The 13,452-nt window shown below is 42.8% G+C and overlaps 1 protein-coding gene across 2 annotated transcripts in view; it reads right to left on the minus strand.

Annotated features, from left to right (window-relative positions):
- il11ra (interleukin 11 receptor subunit alpha) overlaps positions 1 to 13,452 on the minus strand; it is a 39,247-nt gene that overhangs the window by 4,675 nt on the left and 21,120 nt on the right. For both annotated transcript variants that reach the window (XM_076283933.1, XM_076283932.1), the window contains exons 5-11: positions 12,532 to 12,655; positions 11,230 to 11,396; positions 9,580 to 9,755; positions 6,534 to 6,681; positions 5,036 to 5,134; positions 2,594 to 2,696; positions 1,076 to 1,155 (exon numbers count right to left, since the gene is read on the minus strand). In XM_076283933.1, coding sequence (XP_076140048.1) covers positions 1,077 to 1,155; positions 2,594 to 2,696; positions 5,036 to 5,134; positions 6,534 to 6,681; positions 9,580 to 9,755; positions 11,230 to 11,396; positions 12,532 to 12,655 — 896 coding nt within the window. In that variant the 3' untranslated portion in view covers position 1,076. The remainder of the gene's footprint in view (positions 1 to 1,075; positions 1,156 to 2,593; positions 2,697 to 5,035; positions 5,135 to 6,533; positions 6,682 to 9,579; positions 9,756 to 11,229; positions 11,397 to 12,531; positions 12,656 to 13,452) is intronic.

A 13,452-nucleotide genomic window follows, 5' to 3' on the forward strand; every position in this document is an offset into this window, starting at 1 on the left:
AAACACTTTGAGGAAAAAAGACTGAGATTCTAAAAAGGCGATAATGCTACAAAGAAGTGCCTTTTTTACAAAAAACTTTGAGAAAGAGGGAGGTTCTAAAATGACTTCATGGCTACAAACGTGCCTTTGACTCTTTGAGATGGAGCATTGTGCATTGCAGAAGATTTGTGCAGAAACACTTCAGTCATGGAGGCAAACCATTGCTGTTTCTCATTTCAGAAGTAATCGGAAATTCAACTTTAAAAATGACTGGGGACAGTTTACAGTAGATGCCACATTCCTGTTTTTTTTTTTTATTTATTTTTTTAAACCCTGCCAAACCTCCACATCAATCAGAAGTCTAGAGAGAGAGATGCAGAGCAGAGGCGGCGATGGTAGCAGGATTGCACTTTAGCAAGATTGCAATGTCACTAAGGCCACCACTGCAGAATTTAAAAAAAAAAGAAATGAAAAAGAAAAACCTGGCCTCGGTCTGCGAGAAGAGCAGCAGAATAATGTCATGCTGCGTGCTTAGCATGCAAGACGTGCGCCCAAGATTGCTCTGCATCAAAGACATGCGCCCAAGACTGCTCTGCATCAAAGACATGCGCCCAAAAGCTGCTCGGCATAATTTAATGTGGGCTGTGGTGGGTAGTTGCTTGCCAGGAATTTTCAGGGAGGGAACTGTGTGTGTGTGTGTGTGTGTGTGTGTGTGTGTGTGTGTGTGTGTGTGTGTGTGTGTGTGTGTGTGTGTGTGTGTGTGTGTGTGAGGGAGAGAGAGAGAGAGAACGTGAAAAAGTGTGTGTTTGTGTGTGTGATAGAGAGAAAGAGAGAGAGTCACACAGAGTGCTTGTATGTGAAAATGAGAAAGAGAGAAAGGCAGTGAGAGTAAATTGTACTGTGAGAGTGTGTGTACTGTGTGTGTGTGTGTGTGTGTGTGTGTGTACTGTGTGTGCACTGTGTGTGTGTGTGTGTGTGTGTGTGTGTGTGTGTGTGTGTGTGTGTGTGTGTGTGTGTGTGTGTGTGTGTGTGTGTGTGTGTGTGTGTGGGTGCGTGCGTGTGCTACCTAAAGACATGGCGTCATATTGAAGCTCACCTCAGATTAGCAAGGACTTCATCTTCACCATGGAGGTCAGCTGCTGCTTGCTCAACCCGCCTCGCCTCTGGTGTCGCATCCTGGGGTGAAGCCATGGCAACATGTTACACACTCATCTCCCACAGCAATTCAGTTCAGTTCTACCCAATTTAAAGCAACACCAAAGAGTTTTTTATACCTTAAAATAATGTTTCCAAAATCGTTTCAGTGGTTCATCAACTCGTAACAGGGTGAACGGCAATACTGCATTCGCTTCGCGGCCCTCTATCCGCTATAACCGCACTATGTAAGTTTGCCAGATCGGGTAGCGGATCTGTAGTTCGATGGAATGAGACATAAGAAACTACAAATTTGACTTGCATCTGATGTCGCAATACATCGTACTTTTATAAGTCATGCAAAATATTCTACCTTGTCTGTGGACATCGTTATTTGCAAAGCTGGTGCTGGATAAACAAATAGCGTGCGTGCGACAGAGGGAAAGTTCTTTGGTGTTGCTTAAAATTCAGTTCAATTCTACCCAATTCAGTCCAGTTCAATTATACTCAATTCAAATCAGTTCACTTCACTTCTACTCAACTCAATCCAGTTTAAATCTACTCAATTCAATTCAGTTTAATTCTACTCAATTTAATTCAGTTTAATTCTTCTCAATTCAATTCACTTCACTTCCTCTCAACTCAATTCAGTTTAATTCTACTTAACTCCAATCAATACAATTCAGTTCAATTCTACTCAATTCAGTTATATTCAATTCAATTCATATGACAACAGTAACAATGAGAACAATTGTTTTAAAAATGCCCATTTGCTTAAACAGAGCCATCTTTGGCCATGGTAAGGAAGAGGAAGATGAAACCCCATGCAACTTGGCCTGACTGTCTGCATGCCTGTATGTAGGGCTGGTGTTACAGTGCTGATATTATGGGATTTACGCGCCTGTTCACATATACGGCGAGCGACAGGCTACGAGCGGATCACCGTATATGAATGTGAACAGGGCTTTATGAGTGCCTGATGAAACGGAGTCTTTCTCTGGACAGAGAGTGTTGAGACGATTAGTGTGTCACTCTCACACACACACACACACACACACACAAACACCCACACCCACACAGCCAGCCCCAATCCTGCTGTTCTTCCTCTCATGTGAACACCATTACCATACAAAGCAAACAGCTGCTCTGCTTCAAACGGTCTCGAGCCTGAGCTCTGGTACTCCATGTAAAGGCTTTGATCTTATCCATCCCCCTCCTTTGCAACTCATGCTTTGCCTTGTTTACTTTGTGTTTTAATGCACTGCAGTGAGCTAGCTAGAGGGGAGCGCCGCAGAGCCACAACTGGCCACTAGTGGGCGTGACACTCTTTTGTCTGCACTCCCAATGTGCTGGTTGAAACGGTGATGGTGTATGATGGTGAATGATGGTGTATGACAAAGGAGTGTACCAAATACCACAAAGATAAACATAAACAAACATGAACATCAACAGAAACATGATGGGAGCCTGAGGGTCTCACCACAGCAGGAGGATGACCGTGAACGCCACGATCCCGACGATCCCGGCGAACAGGCTAAGGAGCATCACGACTCCAAGTCCTCCACCGTCCGGCAACTGAGAGTCTGGGAGACACAAAGCACGGGCAGACGAGCGAGGACAGATATTCAATACACTGGGAAAAGGAGATCAGCAAAAAGGGACAAGCGCCAGATTGCTAATAACATGAAACTATGAGAAATAAACCGACAGACCAGATTCACAGCATAATGCTTCTGTTAGGGACAATGCCAACTCAGCAAATCACTGCAAATTGTTGCATTGTGTTGGTCTTAAAGGAGGTTTGTCATGTTGTATTAAAAGCACACTTTCATTGTATTGTATGTACTCAGATCAGAACTCTGGGATTTCAGGACTCAAAGAGATTAAAGAAATGAGTGTTAAGATCCCTCTTTTTCAAGTTGGTTAACCATGATCATCATCAGCTTTACTACTACTGAGGCATGCTCTCTTTCTTTCTCTCTCTGTCTCTCTCTTTCTCTTTCTGTCTCTCCTACAGGAAATGTTTTTGAAAACTAGGCATGTGCTAAAGTCAGGGCTACTGTTCCTGTGAAAGACATTGTGACATTCTAACACACACACACACACACACATGCACGCAGGCACACACACACACATGCCTACAAAATGTAAAGGTCATAATGCCCCCCCACCCAACACACACACACAATGTTAAGGTCATGATGTTCCAGTGGGTTGTAAGCTCTCTCCACCCCTTTTGAAATTGTTCTCTTGGGAAAAGCAATTTACTGGGAGTCAGTGAATTAAACAGATCAGTGATCACAGAGCATATCAATTTGGGAAAGGAGCGGAGAACCAATCCAAGCAGTTGCTCTCTTTCTTTCTTTTTTTCTCTCAATTGTCTTTCTTTCTCTATTCTCTGTCTCTTTCTCTCTTTTTCTCTTATTCTCTCAATTTTCTTACCTTACCTTACCTTACCTTATGCACAGAGAATCACAGGCTCAGTCCCTGCCTCAGTCATTGCAAGCGCATCTTGTTTGATTAATCACCCACTATGTGGATACTGGTTTTTTTAGAATTGTGTTATTTAGTATAATTTGTATTTTAGTATATTTAGTATTTAGTATATATTTATCTTCTACTGTCCTTATTGCTTAGTTGTGTTTTTATATTATATACTTTTAATTACTTTCTGCTGTTAGTGAATGTGTGTGTGTGTGTGTGTGTTGTCTGTATGCTACTGTGACCTTGAATTTCCCCTGGGGATCAATAAAGTATCTATCTATCTCTTTCTCTCTGTTATTATCTCTATTCTCTCTCTTTCTTTGTCTTATTCTCTCTCTTTCTATCTTTGTTTCTATTATTCTCTCTATTCTCTCTCTTTCTCTCAATCCTCTCTTTCTTTCTCTTATTCTCTCATTCGCTCTTTCTTTATTCTCTCAATCCTACAGTATCTCTTTCTTTCTCTTATTCTCTCATTCGCTCTTTCTTTATCTCATTCTCTCAATCATCTTTTCCCCTTTCTTTCTCTTATTCTCTCAATTCTCTCTCTCTCTCTCTCTCTCTCTCTCTCTCTCTTTCCACTCACTACAGCCACTGAACTCTAGAAATCCATCTTTAAGCAGAAACAGACTAAACTGTTTAATGTCCTGATAATGACAGCCTTCATCCTTCCCAGAGTCAGAGAGCGGGTTGGGGTGTTATCTGAGCATGAACATACTGTCTTTTTTTCCATCTTTTTTTTTTTAATGGCCAAGGGTATGGAAATGGTTAGCTAATTAAGACACACAAAAAAGCCAGTACTTTGTTCCCTGATACTGTTGGTTAGGCTAAAATTCCTGAAGAGCAACACAAATCCAGAAGTCTGTGTGTGTGTGTGTTTGTGTACTGTATTTCTGTGTAGGGTGTGTGTGTGTGTGTGCGTGTGCTGAGACCATCAACATGTGAAGCAAAAAAAATGAATAACGTGCAAATGGTATGATCAGTCAAGACTATGGCCCCTTATTTAAATATTGGGCAAAGTTCAGAGTCTAATGTGAATTCAGACTAATAAGCTAGTTCAACAACTATGCACAATTTGTTTGCTAATTTACTACCACAAGCAAGTTATTAAGCACAAACATTGGCGGGTCAGACCAAAGTTCTCACACACCTCTGGCTTTCATGCATGAGAACTGCTCATTGACTGACTTTGCATTTTGCCCAGCATTTAAATTAGGGCCCTATACTAGGTGAGTGCTGCCAAGACAATGGGTAAAAAGAAAAGAAAAGAAATCAACAAATAAACATACATAAATGTGACTAAGTTTAATAATAAGGAGAACCAAACCTATGCTACACCCTAAATTAAATATATATATAAAAAAAAAAAAAAAAAAAAAAAAAATATATATATATATATATATATATATATATATAATAATATATAAAATATACACATTACCTGGTCCCTTGACTGTGGATGTGTCTGCCCCTGTGTTGTTTTGCTCTGGGCTGAAGAACTCAGGGATGGCTGTAGGCTCCTCTGTGGCTATCAGAGGTTCTGGAGAGCACATGAGAGACTAGCATTAGCAAACATAAACTGTTCATGTTTTGACTATGTCACTGTTGAATAGAGGACACCAATAAAGTTATTTTGCGAGTTATATTATGACCATCTTTTCCGTGAAGTGCTTGGAGTTAGTGTTTGATATGAGATGACACTATTCTGTTAAAATGTACGCACTCCGCCAGTAAGCACACAGTGCACATGCTCATACTCATGCTGACATACTCACGGAAGTACGTCAATTGATACACAGTCCATTGTCTGATAGATGAGGTTATTAGCATTAGCTGGGAAATTAGGTGGGGGCACCACTGTCTGACATGTGAGGTAAGCTGAGCTGAGAAAACCACTGCCCGACATGAGAGGCTAACATTAGCAACCAACAACACTATGACCAAAGGGGTTAACATTACCTGAACACCACTCTTTGATATGGGAGGTTAGCATTAGCTGGGAAATTAACTGGGGTCACCACTGTCTGACATGTGAAGTTAGCTGAGCTGAGAACACCACTGACTGACATGAGAAGATAGCGTTAGCTAGCAACACCACTATGACCGAGAGGTTAACATTAGCTGAGAACACCACTGTTTGATATGTGAGTTTAGCATTAGCTGAGAACACCACTGTCTTACATGAGAGGCTAACATTAGCAGGAAACACCACTATGACCGAGAGGATAGCTGGGAACACCACTGTTTGATATGGGAGGTTAGCATTAGCTGGGAAATTAACTGGGGGCACCACTGTCTGACATGTGAAGTTAGCTGAGATGAGAACACCATTGTCTGACATGAGAGGCTAGCATTAGCAGGAAACACCACTGTCTGACATGGGAGGATACCATTAGATGGGAACACCACTGGCCTGGCCTGAAATATGCTGCACGGAAAAGGATTGATTTATCTGATCGTTCTAGAACCAGTAATACGTATGCAAAAGAGCAGAGCATCAGCCTGCGTATGACAGGATGCTTACTTCTGTGAGGATCATAGGCTGCTGGGACTGGGGCAAAGTTCAGGGTTTATGTGTTTCCTGATAGATTAGTTTAATGTGGAACATATAGCTCAGCCAAACCACCTACAGTAGGCTACTTTGATGCTATCAGAAGTGGTGTGTGTGTGTGTGTGTGTATGCGTGTGCACGTGTGTGTACTTGTATGTACTTGTACCTCTCCAAGGCTGAGCCTAGACCAGTTGGCTTCACTCACTGTGTGTGTGTGTGTGTGTGTGTGTGTGTGTTTCTGTTTGTGTGTGTGAGAGAGTGTGTCTGTGTGCTCATACCTGTCCAGGGCTGAGCCTAGACCAGTTGGCTTCACTCACTGTGTGTGTGTGTGTGTGTGTGTGTGTGTGTGTGTGTGTGTGTGAGAGAGTGTGTGTGTGTGTGCTCATACCTGTCCAGGGCTGAGCCTGGACCAGTTGGCTCCAGTCGCTCCACTGGCTTTCGGGGCTGATGCCGTCCTTGGCCTGCACCTGGATGTGGTGGGGGTGTCCAGCCAGGGCATCCATGATCGTCAGGCTGGTGTCGTCCTCTGTGAACAGCTGACCACAGAAGACCACAATACAAGATGAGAGGCCAGACCACACCACAACATGACTTTACTACTACTACTGTATACCCAGCCATTGGGCCTTGGCTTGAATGATTTGAATCTTAAGTCTAAAGGGTCATTTGATAACTAGCAATTTAATAACAAGCTAAAATGAAGGATGAAGCCGGTCATGTTTTACTTTAACTTTGTATTATAATTGTAGTATTATATTGTGATAAAAAGTAAAGATGCCATTTTGAAAAGGGTCTAACAGAAAAGATACAACTTCACCAAAGGCTCTGTTTACATAAACGTTTAGCACTCCATAGCCTACTGGGCTAAACTGGGACAGGCCAAAAAACAGAGGGGCCAAGGAAACAACCGTAAAAATGAAATACTGGCCTGTAAACATAGTCAGCGTATAGGGTTACCACACGTTCTGGTTTTCCCGGGATTGTTCTCTTTTTTTAATGTCTGTCCCGGAAAATTTATAATCTTTCCCGGGACACCAAATGTCCCGTTTTTTGGTGCAAAGGCACTTCTATTTTTTTTAAGTATTCCCTAGTTTCACTTTCAATAAAACCTACGTTCCGCTCCTGCAATTCTACTATTTTTCTTAAATTATCTTGATTGTATCCAGCTGTCGGAGGCAGGGATGCGCTTATTTGATTGGTTGTAATGCAGATCTGCGAAATGCAGAAGAACTTTACCTTAACAATCAGCATCACCTTGCAACTACCGGCCCCGCCCAGCATGTCCAAGAGAGTTAGTGCGTGCGGGTAGGCAACAGATTGGAGAGGGTAGCTTACTAAGAAATAACGGTTCGATTTGGTTTGATAAAATGGGGGGCGAGACGGAGGAGAATATAGGCCTACAATCAAAGTCAGGGCCAGCGGCGAAGAAAAAGAGATACACAGTAGGCTATACAACGCCGACAGGGTGAACATTTCGGAGTGGGTAACAACTTAATATTATGCATAGCAGCCTATTGTTAATGTATTATGGATTAGCCTTTTTTCCAAGAGCAGGTGACAGGGCATTATAAGAACCGTTTAGACTCAGCAACCTTAAAGTGACAATGCATGCACCATTTATAGTTAAACAGTACTGTATAAAATTTTCAGCATTTGTTAATAAGTTATTATTTAAAACCAGTAATAGGCCTAGAATAACTATGAATTATAGGCATGTAACATTAATCAAAATCATAACTTTTTTTTGTTGGGGGGGTGGGGGGGGGGGGGGGGGGGGGTCGGCAATGAATGTCCCGGATTTTCACAAATCAAATGTGGCAACCTTACGTATAATATAATGCTACTGCTCTGGTGAGTAATAGGCATTCATGTTTTCATTCACCGGTCTTTACACAAGAATATAAACAACGCTCTCTGTCCGCATTGTAACAACTGGGAATGTGAGAGAGTGCAGGAGTGAAAAATACTCTCCGTTCTCGCATTACTACTAGATTCCCAATCTGCAGGAGAACTCTATTAGTGAAGGACGGTGGTAAACAAGGCCCGCCGACCACATCTGTCCTCAGTGGTGAGTATCAGCAAGTCTGCGGCAGCGCTGGTATGGCACAGCCTGGCAACATGTGGGCATGGCAACGTGGAGGGAGTAGGCCAACTCTGACCAGAACTGGCTTCAGTCCCGGTGGGGTGAGAGTGGGGCATGACGAGGAGAGGAAGAGGGGGGATAAACGAGGAGAGGAAGAGAGGAGAAAGAAATAGGGGGCAAGGGAAAAGAATGAGAGATAAGGGGGCAGAGCTAGAGGGGAAAAAGAGAAGGATAGCAGAAGAGAGAAAGGGAAGAAAGAAATAGAGGAGAGATAGAAGGGAACAGTAAACAGATGCCAGGTTCCACCATCACTCAACTGAACACTGAGTTTGTGTTAGCATTCTGTCTCCTGCTGAGAGGCTTGCATAAAGGAGAGAGAGGATTGCTGTAAGGAAGTCTCTGAGACTACAGTGAGAGCAATAGAGATTGGGTGAGAGGGAAAGGGAGAGGGAACAGGAGAGAGGTACTCGTAATTCATGTGTGTGAGAGAGTGGGAACAAGAGACAGAGACCATTAGCCTGAAAGAACCCAGACTAACATTTGGCAAATTTGAATTTGTCCTGCAGGTCTGTCTGGCAAAGAGGCCATTCACTCCCATTTCCAATGTTCCTAAAACCTGGGCACCAATCACAACCGTTCAGGCAGCTTAACATGATGACACTGAAACAGTTTTGGAAATGTTTTGAGATGGGTTTTTTCCGTTGCTCTGCATGTGTCATCTCCTTCATTGCTCTGATTGACTTCAGGTTTATCCAATTGCGTCCAGAGTCATCCGTTGGTGACGTCCCTTGGAAATGGGAGATGAATAAACCTTGTCCTGACCTAATCTCAATTTCAATTGTGAAAAGTGATCTGTTAACAGCCTCCACCTGTGGCAAGCATGGGCGAAGCTGTGAGTTAGCAGCAGTGTGTGTTCAGGTAAATCTGTCAGAAAAGCCTGGGTCCACTTGAACAACTGTGCCAGACAATCTGTGCCAGTCTGTCGTCATTGACCAGTCCAGATCTCTACTCGTATCTCTACTCTCACCTTTAACCGGTTCAGATTTAAAGCTTCTAATCTCACTTTTGACCAGTCCAGATTTAAAGCCTCTACTCTCACCTTTGACCAATCCAGATTAAAAGCCTCTACTCTCACTTTTGACCAGTCCAGATTTAAAGCCTCTACTCTCACCTTTGACCAATCCAGATTAAAAGCCTCTACTCTCACTTTTGACCAGTCCAGATTAAAAGCATCTCGTCTCTCCATTGACTAGTCCAGATTAAAAGCTTCTAGTCTCACCATTGACCAGTCCAGATTAAAAGCATCTCGTCTCTCCATTGACTAGTCCAGATTAAAAGCCTCTAGTCTCACCATTGACCAGTACTTGGAGCCGACAGGCCGGTAGCGTAACTGGAAAGCCAGAGGGAAGGCGACGTCCGAGATATCCTCGGGTGTCCAGGACTCCGGGATCCTCCACTGGACTTGCAGCCTGGTGGGGTGGCCCTCCACCTCCATGGACCGCACCGCCTCTGGTGGATCAGGCTTCACTGGGAACACAAAGCAAATATACACTCTTTTTTTCAAGTATATTTTTGGGGCTTTTGCCTTTATTTGGACAGGACAGTAAAGACAGACAGGAAGTGAGTGGGAGAGAGAGAGAGAGAGAGATGGAGTGGGATCCAGACATGACCGCAGGTTGGACTTGAGCGCCCCCCATATACCCTCTCTTTACGGCTGTACAATGCATACAGTGTCCATTACATCTCTGCAGCAAATGCAAAGACTCTTGACGTCTGTACAATGGCAATGAAATCTGTGCTCACAATGGACAATGCAATAACATAAACATAGTCTCTGGATGCTGTATTCATAGTCGACATTCAAGAAACATCAGTGGATCACTAGTGCAGCTCCACAGATGTGGACGAGTTCAGTGTCCACTGGTTCAGTTCCCTGCTGCCTGCTGCTTCTCTACTTACTGAGCTTGGGGGTTCACTGGGTTTTGCAATCACGCCGTTCAGTGTTGCCAGCGTGGCCCAACTCAGGAAAATACCCAGAGGACCTACAGTATGCTGCTGTAGCATTGCTCAAGGCATTATTTGCAACAATTACTAATGACTTTGAGGTAACCCTGGTTTGTTTTGCTGACCAAGGACAGAAGAATGACTGATTGCACATTTGACCTCAAATCAGATTTTATTATATTTTGTCAATGTTGGCCAACGGGCAGGAAAACATGAGCAAGCTACTGTGAATCTGAGCTGGAAGGCTGCTTCTTTTGTCCACATAGAACTTTAGCTGTCTGATATGGGAGGTTAGCATTAGCTGGGAACACCACTGTATGATATGGGAGGTTGGGAACACCACTGTATGGGAGGCCTCAGAGACAAGAGACTTTCTGTCTCTGAGGCCGTCGGCCCGCCGCCCCAAAGTTGCAGGGGTGGTTTTTCCACTCACAGGCACTAAGGGGAAGCGAGACGGCCACCATTCAACCCGAAAAATCTACAGATACTTGGATGCTTAAAGTATTTGTTGACACTCTCTTGAAATGTATGGCTAAAGTTAGGGGTAGGGTTTGGTTAAGCCAAGGTAACGTTTAGTAAATGTGCAACAACAATTTTACATACTGAACTTGAATCTCAACATATGATCTGTACAGTTTCTGTAGGCAGACAATCCAAGTGAAGTGTTTCCCACATCGAGCCAGTCAGAGTGCTGAGGAATGACAGATAACTTAACTTGCTGACCAAACCTCATTCATTACGGTATGTCAACTAAAGAACATATGGATGTTTGGAGAAAAGCTGATCAACAGTCAGAGCATGTTGCAGGGTCTCTCTGCACAAAGAGAATAGTGTGTGAGTGTGCGAGAGTGTGAGAGTGTGAGTGAGTAAGTGTGAGAGTGTGTGTGAGTGTGTGAGTGTGAGTGAGTGTATGAGTGTGTGTGCGTGAGTGTGTGAGTGTGTGTGCGTGAGTGTGTGAGAGTGTGAGTGCGTGTGAGTGAGTGAGTGGCTGCCTTACTGAGCTGGTGAAGGTCTACTCTGACAATGGTCTGCTGCGAGCCCAGGGGGTTGACCTCGGTGATGTTGAACAGGTGCTTGTGGCTCCACATGGGAGGGTGCTCGATGACGCAGCTGGAGCTGCCCTGCACCTCCTGGACGCAAGTCTCCACCGTCAAGACGCCATTACTGCTCGGGAGACAACAGGGAAACGACAGGCTGGTAAACATCCATACACAGCTGTGGCGTAGCCCGCTGTTCATAAACATTTAGGGTTCCCACACATTTAACATTTCAAAATTCCATACTTTTTCCATACTCAAATTTCCAAACTTCTCTGTAGATTTTTCTGACCATATTCTCGACATTGCGGCCACTTCTGGTTTGGGATAACTCGGTGAAAAAACAAAGGTATGTACAACTGAAGTGAATTAAAAAATTACACTTAATATTCGTCCATTTAGCTGGGCCATTTTTAGTTGTATCTTAGTTGTAGCATAGTTGTATCTTGACGACAGTTAAGCTACACAAGAGTAGGAATGGTTCATTATGACCTGAGTGAAGTAATTAGTACTGTAAATGCAATAGTCTGGAAACACAAACATTTCTCCATACCCTTGTTTCTTTTTTCCATACTTATCCAGACCTGGAAATTACTAAAATCAAATTCCATACTTTTCCAGGTTTTCCATACTGCGTAGGAACCCTGAACATTACACTAGGTCTTGAGCATGGCTCTTTGGGAAGTCAGGGGGTTGTCAAGTTGGTTTCTTCAAGGTTTCTTCAATAACACCTAGGTGTTGTTACTTTAAGACTAAGTGGGTGTATCTTCAGAACAGAACAGAAGTATTTAGTAGGTTTCATAATGTCTGTGTTTTAAGGTCTGTTCTTTTTAGTGAGTCATTACAGTTTCATTTGTACTTTGGTTTTGGTAATGAACTTTCACCCTAATTTTATTATTTGTTGTAAGGTCGACTCCAGGAAGAGGAATAGGGATCCTATAAACCACGGGTAGCCAAACTACGGCCCGTGGGCCAGATCTGGCCCGCCCGCTATCATAGGCTGCTCGCTATTTTTTTCCTGCGATAGACAGCGACATGGCTAGCTTTACTGCCAACTGCTTTTCACTCTTCTTAGAGAACATTTACAATGTCAATGTCAAAACAGCATGTAACAGAGATTATACTCTTTGTAATCTCCATTGCAGCAGATCTAACTTGGGAGTTCAGAATGAGGGGTTTACAGTGTGGGAGGTCAGAATGAGGGGTTCAGTGTGGGAGGTCAGAATGAGGGGTTCAGCGTTGGAGGTCAGAATGAATCTTACTCGCGTGAGCTGTACGAGGAGAAGTACTGGGTGGGCAGTGTCGAGTCCACCGACGTCGTCCAGGAGCAGAACACCTTGAAGTGACTCGGGAGCCGACAGGTGATGTTCACAGGGCCAGGTGGGTCTATAAAAATATGAGAAGGACGAGAGGTCAGATGTCAAAGGTCAAGTTCAACATCAGTCCATTCAACACTCAAGTTTCTCAATGTCATTTCCATGGAGGACACAGAATAAGAAGAGGTAGGATGGTTCCTAAACTGCAATGCTCTCCCAGGTACAGAGTCTCCACAGCCAAGTGAAAATGAGTTCCCGTGTTCCTGGTTACATTTTATGATAAGGTTTTGCGGTAACACTTTCTATGAAGGTTGTATTTATAGCGCCCTATGCATGCATTCATAATGTTTTATAAGGTGTCTATAAAGCATTGTAATGCTCATTATTACCATCTATATGTATTCACAAGTCGTCATAACCAACTTCATGATGCATTATGACAGCTAATTATGAATGATTATAATTTTAATCTGAATAATGCATTATAAATATGTCAAGATCTGCCTACTCACTTGTCACTTTTATGATGCATCATAACTTCTTTGCTTTGCTAAATGCATATAGTGATGCATAAAGAGTTTTGACTTCTACTGTAGTCCTATATATATATATATATATATATATATATATATATATATATATATATATATATATATATATATATATATATAGCTATAAGTATATGTAATAAAGTTATTATAATTTATACATCTCCGTACAGCACACAATTATAAACAGCTATGCGATATCATAAGTGTTATTTGTCAGCTCTAAGTAAAGTGACAAGAATATGACCCTATTATTAACAGATATAAGTTCACTGAGTAATTAAAGGGTGCAATGAACTAAGTACTGAGTCTAGCATCT

Source organism: Alosa pseudoharengus, unplaced genomic scaffold (genome assembly GCF_046254945.1).
Source record: "Alosa pseudoharengus isolate Yale_2024_CS ecotype anadromous, Long Island Sound unplaced genomic scaffold, YU_APseudo_1.1 YU_APseudo_1.1_scf_14, whole genome shotgun sequence".
In the NCBI taxonomy this organism is placed as follows: Eukaryota; Metazoa; Chordata; class Actinopteri; order Clupeiformes; family Clupeidae; genus Alosa; species Alosa pseudoharengus.